The sequence below is a fragment of the Brachypodium distachyon genome, chromosome 2 (assembly GCF_000005505.3).
Source record: "Brachypodium distachyon strain Bd21 chromosome 2, Brachypodium_distachyon_v3.0, whole genome shotgun sequence".
Lineage (NCBI taxonomy): Eukaryota > Viridiplantae > Streptophyta > Magnoliopsida > Poales > Poaceae > Brachypodium > Brachypodium distachyon.
Window position 1 is genome coordinate 15,221,614 of NC_016132.3, and position 11,565 is coordinate 15,233,178.

Sequence of the window (11,565 nt, forward strand, 5' to 3'; positions counted from 1 at the left end):
AGAGCGAGGGCGATGTGGCGGCGGCGGCGGCGGAATCGGGGGTGGGAACAAGGGGGGTTGTGAGGCAGGAGGAGAAGACCTAGGGTACATTTTATAGGGTTTTCTAGCGGGCTTTTCATGGGCCTATTGGACCAGGAGGTATGTAGGCTTTGAGCGATGACACATCTAGGTTTCTAAGAGTAAATGGTACAATACAAAATACTCACTGCTAATATTTTACAATTTAGAACTGTCAGTGGTAAAAAACAGTCAGCGGTGTCATTACTGACGCTTCGTGTTTTTGACACCTAGACAATAACATTTTTTAGCTCTACCTGTAGGCCGTATTAGATTCATTATTTACGTTCGAATCCTGAGGCCACTCCATCGATCTGTCTATCCTCAGGCTAGCGCTGGTGCTGCACTAGAAACTGAAGCCGTCCGTGCCGATGATCCCTGCTAGCTCCGCCTGGTAGCATTTACTGAAAGAGAGTGTGACAAATGGAGTGTGATGCAACCAAACTTGTGTACGTGTACCATGCTTAGCTGGTCCACCAACATATTTTCTAGATGACCAGGGAGACCTTCTCCCCGGTTCCATTTCCATAGAACACGAAACCACACAGAAACCTACTCACACTTGCATTTCCGTCATCAAGAATACACCAAAAATGCAAAGGAAGAAAAACGAATAAGAAAATATCACACATGAGGCAAAGAAAAAAGAACTAAAAAAACAGGGCATCACCATTGCCGACAACAGAGGTCAGTCGATCAGTACGTGGGCGTGGGAGCGCTGTCCTTAGACCACCTCGTCCAGAGCATGAACTCCAACGCGATGACGGCCACGAGAAGAATGGCAAGGTTGAAACCATAGCCAATCTGCCACGAACTGTGGTTGCCTCCAACATGGATCCCGAGCACAATGTTCACAGCCGCGAAGAAGAGCGTCAGCCTGCCCGCCCAGTGGTGGTACCAGTTCCAGTACTTCCGGTACTTGGAGTCCGTGTTAGGCCTCAGGAAGAATGCCAGAACCTGCACCCAATTCATCCAACATTATTCAGGTGTGTTCATTTCAAACATGTTTTGGAGCATCTCAGTTGGTGGGTGACTGAACTCTGAAACTTCAGAGAAACTTTACCTGAAGGATGCCGAGGAAGAGGACGAAGATCCCGAGGCCTCTGTGGGCGGGGATGTCGGCCTGGATCTTGTTGTAGAGCGCGACGCCGGCGACGACGCCGGCGAGGCCGATGATGAAGCCGACGAACTGGATGCCGACGTGGAGGTAGAACCAGAGCGGATCCATCCGCCGGAAGTAGCGCGCCAGGATGGCCCCGATAGGCATCAGGATGCCCCACGCGAACAGGTTGAGCCCCCCGTGCGCACGCCTCAGCGCGTACGGGAATGCCCCGTCGGCAAACGTTTTCCCTGCAGACCATCAAAGAGCACATGCCACATTCTTAGAAGATAAATTTGAAGGGGAAAACAGAGTACAGTAGTAACTTTGTTGATCAATTCCAAGGGGAAAAAGAACTTTGTGAGAACGTAAGATGTCAACAACAGAGGTTGATTTGGCAACTAACCATAATTGGTACTACTTTGCATGATTACGACCGTTGCTTCAAGAAACGACAACATTAGTTTTCTGCTAACCGACGCACATGGCAATTCAAAATTTGTGGCCGAATCGAAAATTTTCCAAACAAGCATATGAGCGCGATTACACTGATGGAGTACCTGTGGTGAAATCGAAGGTGAAGGAGGTCTTGTCCTGGTGCTTGGAGAGCTTGTTGTTGACGGGGATCCCGGAGCCGAAGGCGAGGATGATGTGCTGGTGGGAGAGGCGGTAGGGGAAGCGGAGCTGGAAGGCGACGAAGATCTTGGCCTGGCTGACCACGACGGTGTGGTCGTGGTCGTTGGAGACGAGGAAGCCCCTGTCGACGGCCACGTCCTTCTTGGACCCGGACTTGCCGCGCAGCGCGAACTGCCGGATGTGGGGCAGGCCCTTGCGGCCCATCCAGCCCACCATGGCGCTCGAGCCCACCATCAGCCCGTCACGCGAGAAGCCCATCCCGACCCACCCCGTGCTGTACATCGTCGACAGCACCACCCGCAGCACGTTGTTCTTGTCCTGGTGGTACTGCACGCCCACACGAGAGCCCACAGGTGTGTAACATCAGGAAACCATGGGATGGATGCGAGCTTCATGTTGGATTAGTACATCATGTTGCTGTGGCTCATTATTGATTGCTGGACCCCTTTTGTAATTATGGATTGATGGCATGCACTAAACTTTAACTGGATCTTAAACTGCATTCTTACAGCTAACAGATCTCAACCCATTTCGAGCCCAGAGAGAAACACTACTGAATTGAACCATTCACCTTCAGGAGCAATGTTCAATGTTCAATGTTCTAACAGCACTGCAGAAGCTCAATTACCAACGCAATTATATGCATATGCAGACCCAAAGGCGCGACCAATGTTCTAAGGGTAGTAGTACCAAAGCTGTTGTTGCTGAGTAAAGAGGAGATACGTACCCGGAGCACGAAGTTGTTCCAGACCGGCTGGCAGGCCAACCCGGAGTAGTTCCCGACGAGCGACGGCGGCAGCTCGCCGCTGCAGCTGTCCATCTGCGCCGTCGCCGCCGGCGCGAGCACCGACACCAGCACGGCCACCAGCGCAGCAGCTACAACCGCCGCACGCTCCATATTCAACAACCTCTGTTCCTCGAACAGAGCCAATGGCAGCAAAGGCAAGCAGCAATGCCAATGGCACGCTGACCTCCGAAGAACTTGGCGCACGCTCAGATAGCTGGCTCGATCTGCAGATTGTTGCCAGAGAAGGAGAGAAGAAGAGTTTAGGAGGAAGGGTCGCTGGGAGGTTGCGGTCAGTTGGTGGCGCAGAGCTTTTTAATCCCTTGCTGGTATTTCGGGTAGAGTCGGATAGGGGGGGTCGAGGAGGTTGTTGCTGCTGCTGGTGGTGTGTCACAGGCTTCATCACAGCAGTGTCTCAGTGAGGCTGGAGCTTATGATTGATTGGTGTCGGGCACAAGGAAGTGTGGTTGGTGGTGTAAAATCGCAGATCTGGAGGCTCGAGTGACCGGCCGGGGCAGGAGATGGAGTGCGAAAGAGGCAAAAGTAAACTGGGGACGGTTTGCTCGTGCAATCGTTTGTACGTACCACTGACTGCATATGTTACACTGTGAGATTAGATCGTGTTCTTTCTTGGAGTGGGTCTCTGGATAGTAGTGGAGGTCATGTGCTCTGATGTTGGTGTCTGTCTAAGCTGCTGGAAGCAAGCAAGGAGCAAGCGGGTGCCGGGTGCTTTGAGCCTTTGAGGAAGAAGTAGAAGACGGAGACGACTCGATGTGGGCAGTACGGCGGACTACGGAAAACGTTGTTGTTGGGGAACTGTTGTAAATGACAGATGACCTGAAATCCTTGCAGGGGAAGAAGGACTCTGGCGTACCGTCAGTCACGCGTAGCTCGGCCATCGCGAACACGATTTGCCTTCGGGAGTTGGGACAGCCTTGTCTGGGCCAGAACCGTAGACACCGTGCTCGGAAATCTTCCATGTCAGCACTGTCATCTCATCCACTCATTGGCTGCAGAAAAGTGACAGACAGGCAGCTGCTGCAGACCACAGAAACTGAACTCGCTCTCGTGTAACAGGCCGGACAGGCAAGGGGATCACAGTTAAAATTCTCCAAATTGAGCATGGCAACGATGAAAACCAATTGAATGTCTTCCATTAATTTATAGCTGTTTACAACAAATTTTTACGCCTGCCTATTTCGTGATTTCCTGGGAGAATGTACATGTACAGTCGCCAGCCAGGCTACCGAGTACTATCTGAAAGTATGGATATTCTCTGTTTTGCCCTCTACTACATTTTACCTAAAATACAAGTCTGTATATCTCTTACTGCTATTCTACTGAAGCTGCTGCCTGACGCACAAGCCTGAGGGACTCCGCGAAGTCGTCCAGCAGCTGATGAGAGTCCGGGAACTGCTCGTCATCCACCGCGAGGACGAGTTTCACGATGTTCGAGTAACTTTGGAAATGTACGGTCAGAGCCTACAAACAGATCAAATCAAAAACATTTGAACTCGTCAGAATCAGGAACCTATGCAAGTGAACGACCTTGTCATTAACGAGCTAAAACTTACATGTGGATGCCCGTAGACGCTGGTGGCAATGTAGACGATCGGGTGGCCATAGAACTCCACCTTCTCTGCCGGTCCGGCCAGGCTCGAGAATGACATGGTGGTGTTGGTGAACATGCCGTAGCACAGAGCTGCTGCTGCCTGTATAAAATTGCAGGTCATGAACACAATCCCATGCAGACTAGTCAGTTTTTTCCACTGAATGCAGACTTGTCAATTAAAATTGGTATCTGTAAGTCAAGAGATTTCCAGAACATTGCTAAATTCAGTGATGTCAAAATTAGGGAGAAGACAGTACCTTGATGCCAAAAAGCTTGACCACTAGATTCCCGCTCCAATATGTGAAGACTGCTTCCAACGATCTCTTCTTCCTGTCCGCTGTCCTCTTTCCCCGTCGGATGTATTCAAGAGGATCGTCGTGCATCACTATATGGAACGGGAGCACGATGTAGCCAATCTGGTTCCCCCATTTCACCGTGTTGTTCTTACTATTATCCATCATCTCTGCCAATGTCTGCTCAGAGTAGAAACATAGATGTCAGGAATTCAGAGTTGATCATGAACAGTGTAACTTGCTATAGGGTAGTTTGTACATTGCAGCTATCATTCTTAGGCATGATCAATGGGTGTGCTTTTTTCAGGGTGATAGAGCAGTTTAGGATTACATGTAGGCCAGGCGTTTTTCTAATGTTGACGAGCAGAGCCGCTCGCAGGCGGATGTCCTTCTGCGGTTTTGTCCTATCGCCGCTGGTGTCATCTGTTGAAGCTTCAGAAAAGTGACAGATCAAATCAGTACAGTTTTTCTTCAGTAAGTACACTGCATTAGGAGTATATATGATCAATCGAACAACACCACTCACCGGTTTTGCGGAAATAATAGCGCGACAGTGCTGCCGAAGTCACTCCAATCAACACATCATTCACAGTCTGCCAATTGCCAAAGCAGAGATCATGAGAAAGCAGCCAAGCCAACACCCAGTCGATCCTTTCCGGACTAAACTGAGAGATTTATACTGACAAAATATGAGAAGGTGCTATAAGATCTTACACACTTCAGGGCGTTCTTGACGAACTTGACGTCGTCGAGGCTGAGCGTGCAGTTGAGGAACCGCTTGCGGCGGAACTCGACGCCCGGCACCCCCATGAACGGCGTGCGCTCGTCGCGGAGGAACCACGACGTGGCCACGAACCGCGCCACGTCGACCAGCGTGTTCCACGCCAGCACGAGGAGCGCCCACGCCCACGCGGCCCAAGCGGCTAGCATCGCCGCCAGGCCCCGGCCTGGGCCTGGCGGCGGCGTGGGCTGGGCCGGGAGGGCGGGCAGCCGGGCCGGGTCGGCGGCGCTGCGGGTGCAGGCCATGAGGAGCGAGATGAGCGAGACGCCGTCGCCGAGGGAGTGGTGCATCCGGATGGCCACGGCGGCGCGCGCCTCGGAGGTCGGGAAGTCCAGCACGTGGAACTCCCACAGCGGCCGGGAGTGGTCCATGGGCCGCGTCGACAGGGACGACACGTAGTCCTCCATGGCCTTGTCCGGGTCCGCCGACGTGGCCGCCGGGTCCAGGTCCGGGAAGATGACGTGGTCGTCCAGGTTCACCGTCGTCCGCACCCACCGTGGCTTCGCGTTCTTGTTTGCCTCGTCCAACACCTGCAATGCCATATCGATTTCAGTTATCGGCGTCAGGAAATTCATGGGTCGTTAAAGGACAAAATTAAACAGTATCCAGATATGAGATGATCGTTAAAACAACAAATTAAGCGCATGGTGCCTGGTTATATGGCCGGGAGACGGCCAACAGGTTTTCTGAAACTTAAGTCTGGACTTCCTTCAGATCTTTGGCTTGATTGCTGCCTGAGAAGTGGTCGCGTACGGGCTGCAGTATCTTGTTTTAGTGCTTTTCTAAGAGCCAGATTCACTTCGGCAGAATGCAGAGCAGCACTTCCGTCATCAGTAATACTAAGCTCTTCCGTGTTTTCAAACGCCCTGTTCTCTTCCTTTCTGGCCACCTCAAACTTTCCAAACCAAGTGAATATTTCTTTGATGTACTCCAAACATATGGGTTGCGCTCTGCAACCTTTGCAGGGCAGAAAGCTTTCTTCGTCTTGACATGATGGCAACCTCCACAGCTCAATCATGTAACATCCAAAAGTCTGCATCTTTTTCAGATCGTCGCTAAATTTGCTGTTTACCTGTGCAAACCAATCTGCTACCAAGGTTTTAACTTGGCAGACAGTCTTAAGCACCTTTTGCTGACATTGGTCAAATGGTAACCAACATGACCCCCACTTCAGCAAAAAAAAAAAAAAAGAATGACATGCACTTTAGGGTCTGGATCAAGCCAGAAAGATACGAAGATGCAACCTTTTCTACTAAGGAAAATATATAAGATGCAAGCTGACAGCAGTGCCACTAACTTCAACAAAAAAAAGAATGACACGCACTTTACCATCGCCAATAACTGAGAGCAGGCGCTTTCTTTATCACAAGAATAGGATTCCACCTAACTGTCGGTGCAGCATCTACCAACAATGAAGAAGATCCACACGTTACGATTTCTTCTCTCTAGATTTAGAACTAATTGCATCGGTCTGTCTGCACGTAATTGTCAGTACAGTAGTTACTGTTTTTGGAGGGGCAGAAAAGATGTCACGTAAAACGGTTTGTTATGCCCGGTAAACGTCTAGTCGATACTCGATAGCCATTTCCAGATCGTGACAAGACCGCAGACAGAACCGGGAACGAAAGAGGCAAAGAGAGTCCGTCCGGCCCCCGATTTGGTTATGGAACTTTGATTTGGACGTGTAACTGCCGTCTGGTCCAGCATGATCCACGGCTCCCGTACGTCCACACGCCCGTGATCAGATCGATCGAACACGACATGACCCATCGCAACGAATTAATTAATTCACTGTAATTTTTTCAGAGCCCGGGCTATGCCGGAATGATTTGCCGTGTTCGCCGTGCGTGTCTCCGCGGCTGCTGTCTTCTCAGTTTTCCAGTCAAACGCATGAATTATAATGGTCGGTCGTCGTGGTTATGGCCATGGTACGTCTCGAATGGCTGCTATGAAATTCCACATAATTGAAGGCTGGACGGAAATTAATTGGCAACGTACCGTTCGTGCGTACGTGTACTTCAATTGAGCCCCACAGTGTCTGTCCTCAGCCAAGGGAGCTAGTATTCCAGTTTCAGACATCGGTAGGCCTCGTGCTGACACGAACGAAAAAATGCCGGACCTGGACGGGGACTTTGGGGAGGAGAGAGTGAGACGGAGCGATCGTCTGCCACAACCAACAGGCAACAGCGAAGCCGAATCTGGCTTGGAATTTGTTTCCGAAAATACTCCGTCTGTAGCTATCTAGGCGACCAACTTTCGGTTCCCGTTGGCGACACGGCGACAACCGGAAAGGAAGGGCGAGTGTCGACATGGGTGGCACGGGCCACACCGTAATTTACTGGCGCCAATTTAGCGTGTGGAATCAATCGGCCGCAAAGCTCGCAATCGCGTCCATCGATGGCCTGAAGCATCTGATCTGATGCCTTGCGACACGTAGATAGGAGGAGAGTACTGTTTCAAGTCTGCAACGCATGTTTGATGATGGGGGCGCCGGCCTCTCCTGCCGTGTACGCCGCTGCATCCTCACAGGCAACAACCGGCAGCCATTCCGAGGGAACAGACTGGCGTCAGAAAACTTGAATTCGGTCGTCCCTGCACAGTATGAACATCTCCTGGCTCCGGCCTCTGATCCCGGCTTGCGCAGTCGAGAGCTCGGCTAGTCAACGGGGCATGTGCTCTGCTCTCCCTCTCTCGATCGATCTCGGCAGGACAAAAAGAGAAAAGAGACCCAAATGCTACGACCGACCGGGGGGAACCGTAGGCGTACCTGGACGCTGGAGAATCGCGGGTGGCGGACGAGCGTGTCCAGGAGCCCGGCGCGCGCGGCCTCCACGTCGAGCGGCGCGCCCAGACCCAGCAGCGCCACGATGTAGCAGTTGAAGTGCGCCTCCCTGAACAGCCGCCCCGCCGGGCTCACCGGCTGCTCCATGTCCGCCGTCTCCGTCTCCTGCCGCGCCTTGCTCTCCCGCTCCCTGACCACCGGGCTCCTCCTCCTCCTCCGGGGCCCTGGCGTGGCCGACGTGTCCACGGTCAGCGCGGCCGCGGCGGCGCGCTTCCGCGGCGAGGGATCAGGAGGAGACGCCGCGTCGGCCGTCGATTCGAGGGGATCCATCGGGGGCGTCTGCGTGTGCGTGTGTTTTATGTGGTGGGATGCGGGGTGATCAGCGGCTGCTTGCCGGTGGTGAGAGCGACGGCGGCGTTGGACTCTGGGGGGCGGAAAGCTTTGCGGGGAGGGGGGCTCCTGTTGAGTTCCCGACGACTTTGGTTGCTGGTGTCACGGTTTTCATGACTTTATCGTGTCCGGACTCCGGACCGGGTGGGCTGGGTTGGGTTCGGTTGGCCGGCGCTCGAACGGGCAACGGGGCCAGGGGCTTGGTTGGGTTCGGTACTTGGTTTGGTTGGCGTCGTGACTCGTGTGCGGGCCTGATTGGTGCACGGCAGGAACGAGTCCTGGTTCCTGGAGCAGTGCACGGTTTGAGCACTCGTCAAAGGAGGCAGCATCATTTGACTGGACGGAAATTGCTCTGCCTTTGGCCGGGTTGATTTGACTGGGGAATGGCATGGCCTTGTCCTGTCTATACGGTGTTGCTCTTCTCTTTCACGGGCGCCCCTGCCCGGGCACACGGCTCGATCCCGAGCTCCGAATGATGATCGTTAGATCCACTGCAAAATATTGTAGTATATGTCGATATTTTATGTTCTGAGTCTCGTTAAATTTTAGAAAGTTTCCCGGTCGACAGAAATACCGTTACCGGATTCGACATTTGAATACACATTATGCAAGAAAGGTGTACCACTATGTAATTGGACGTTTTTGTGGAGTGCCTGGGATACTTGCCAAAGGCCATATATCACACTCGACAAAGGTGTTGTGGTTCGATTAAGATCTGGTATGGTCAGTCGTGTCGACTTATCTCTAACTAAAAAACATACGACTTACAGTATCAAAATTGTAAAAAATTTACATGTTACCGAATATCACGAACAGTACAATCCAGCTTAAAGGCGTGTCTGCGTAAAACCAAGTAGTACTAATTTTAAGGAACCAAACCTCAATCCAACTAAGACAATTCGATAACAAAAACAGAAATGCATGCTAAGATGGTAAACTGTTACCATTTGACTTGATTCATCTACCACGCCTCGATCAGATCCAGAATGCATGCACCTTGTAACCCTCCACAAATCTGGAGAAGTGGAAGAAGCGATCGGGCCGGCTCGCAGTGGTTACAAGGTCACCATTCTTGTCGTACTTGAGTCGGAACGTGGCCACACGAACGGCGCTTCGGTTGCCGACGCTCCTGTAACGCTTGCTCCATAACTTTTCGTGCGACAAGATCTCCACGAGGGAGTAGGTGCTGTCGCCCATGTATACTAGGCTAGGACCGTGTTCGTGGCGATCCGGGTGGAATAGACGATCCTTCTCGCACAGTTTCCAGGCAGGCTGCGTGGGGCTCTTGTAGGGAGATGGGGCGTCGCAGGAGCAAAGGAGGCCGTCTGCCCTTGCCCAATGAAAGCCAGACTCGGACGTTTCTCCTTTGTGGAGGCCAATCCATGCGCCAAGCTCGTCGTCGTAGTGTGCTTGGCCGTAAAACGGCAGGTTCCACCCGCCGAGGTGCCTCCACTCGCTAGTCTGGGTGTCATAGGAGAAGGTTTAAGAGGTGTGGATGAAGCGGTCTTCGTCGTCTGTGGGCACCGGCTCTTCGACATGCCCGCGCACACAAACAGGTGGCGCCCTCCTCTCTCCGGGTGCGTCGCGATTGACTCCATGTCGCCGACCCGGAACGGGAGCGGCGTCGCGATGCCGTCCCAGCTCCAGTACCAGTGGGCATCGAATCTACTTGCAGATGACCGCATCTTTGAGGCTATACATGCCATTGTCAGTGCAACCCACACGACCATCCGAGTCGGTGCCGAACATGTACGGCGTGTTCCCGACGGCCGCGGCGTGGCGCCAGCCAGACGGCGCCGGCGGGAAGCCGGGAACAACGGACAGCCCCGCCGTCTCCGTGTCGTAGGCAAAGGGGATGTGATCGCCCACGAATTTTATCGGGCCCATGGAGACGATCTTGCTGCCCAGGGCGGCGAAGCTCCAGAGATCGGGGCTGTCCGTGGACATGCGGTGGGCCGGAGCCTGCCATGCCAAGTCGACTTTCTCCGCGCCGTCGTAGAGATCCAGCTTGTGGATGCTGAACCCCATCTGCCAGTCGTTGAGCACCACGTACAGATGCCGGCGCCGGAAGCCGTAGCCGTAGCCGTAGCCGGAAGGCGCAGCAGCAACTCCTTGCACGTCGTTGGCGTCCGTGTCGTCCTCCGACGACGTGTATCCACGCGACGGGGTCCAGTCCGCGCGGCGCCCTAGCTGGGCCACGGCCCATGGAGCGGCAGTAGTCGTGGTGGGGATGACGAGGGAGATGGGAGAGGATAGGCTGGGGGCGAGCGAGAAACGATCGCAGCATTGTGACTTGCTGTGCAAGCAGGCGCCGGGCGGCGCGGCGAGGCTGGCAGTTCTGGCTGCGGGGGGGAAATCGATCGGGGGGAGGCGGGAGCTAGGGCTGCTCACTGTTGTGCCTTTCGATGATCGAGATCACATCGGCCTTTTGCGATTGTGATCCCTTGCTTCTGGGCCTTGATTGATACGAGAAGTTGATTGGTGGGCCATGTGTTGTGGCCTCGTGGGTTACGTGGGTATGCATTCGTGACCTGGTTGGTTGTGTGTTGCACGGGAAGGTGCAGTGGGGCGCGATCAAATTGTGGTGCTAGCAAAAAGGAGAAAAGGAAAACAACTATTCTCCCCTCAGAAAAGAAAAGAAAAGAAAAACAACTACTCTCTCCGTCCCATATCAAGTGGCTCAAATTTGCCAGGTATGGATGTATCTATGTATAAAAAACGTCTGGATACATGTAATAAAAAGTCACTTAATATGAGACGACAGAGGGAGTGCATGTTGACCATAGAAAAATTAGTGGAACCTCGAATTTGTTAACACAGGTAAGAAAAGTAGAAATGAATTAAAAAGGAACACTTCAAGTAGCATCTACAAATATTACCGACTGCATTGTAAAAATACTTTGTCGTGAGGGTTTTATTGAACGTGTTGGAAACATCAGGAATGTAACATCTTGGTTTTAACTTTGGGACATAAGGTTGAACAAAGTTACTCTTTTAAAACAATACAAACACTAGCGTTTGCATCGTGTATAGGCCACATGCAGGAGTACTTGTGTACTAGGGCTAAAACCGTGTTCGCGGCGAACCGGTTCGAACGGATGATCCTTCTAGCAGAGTTTATGGGCCGTTAG

The 11,565-nt window shown here is 52.6% G+C and overlaps 2 protein-coding genes across 3 annotated transcripts; both read right to left on the reverse strand.

The window, feature by feature from the left end:
• Positions 1-488: 488 nt before the first annotated feature.
• On the reverse strand, positions 489-2,980 carry LOC100831638 (cytochrome b561 and DOMON domain-containing protein At3g61750). The gene is made up of 4 exons (XM_003567880.4): positions 2,520-2,980; positions 1,717-2,119; positions 1,121-1,407; positions 489-1,014 (listed from the first exon to the last, which is right to left on the reverse strand). Exons 1-4 carry the CDS (start codon positions 2,688-2,690, stop codon positions 754-756), a joined length of 1,122 nt encoding a protein of 373 aa, XP_003567928.1. The 5' UTR covers positions 2,691-2,980; the 3' UTR covers positions 489-753.
• A 726-nt stretch (positions 2,981-3,706) lies between these two features.
• On the reverse strand, positions 3,707-8,535 carry LOC100841724 (O-acyltransferase WSD1). Of its 2 annotated transcripts, none has more exons than XM_010232745.2 (7): positions 8,030-8,535; positions 5,196-5,792; positions 5,008-5,074; positions 4,813-4,913; positions 4,446-4,661; positions 4,151-4,288; positions 3,707-4,058 (listed from the first exon to the last, which is right to left on the reverse strand). In XM_010232745.2, the coding sequence occupies exons 1-7, from the start codon at positions 8,372-8,374 to the stop codon at positions 3,909-3,911; spliced, it is 1,614 nt and encodes a 537-aa protein (XP_010231047.1). In that variant the 5' UTR covers positions 8,375-8,535; the 3' UTR covers positions 3,707-3,908. The 2 variants fall into 2 exon arrangements, with proteins under 2 accessions (XP_010231047.1, XP_024315250.1); XM_024459482.1 differs by lacking the exon at positions 8,030-8,535 and adding an exon at positions 6,592-6,609.
• Positions 8,536-11,565: the final 3,030 nt, after the last annotated feature.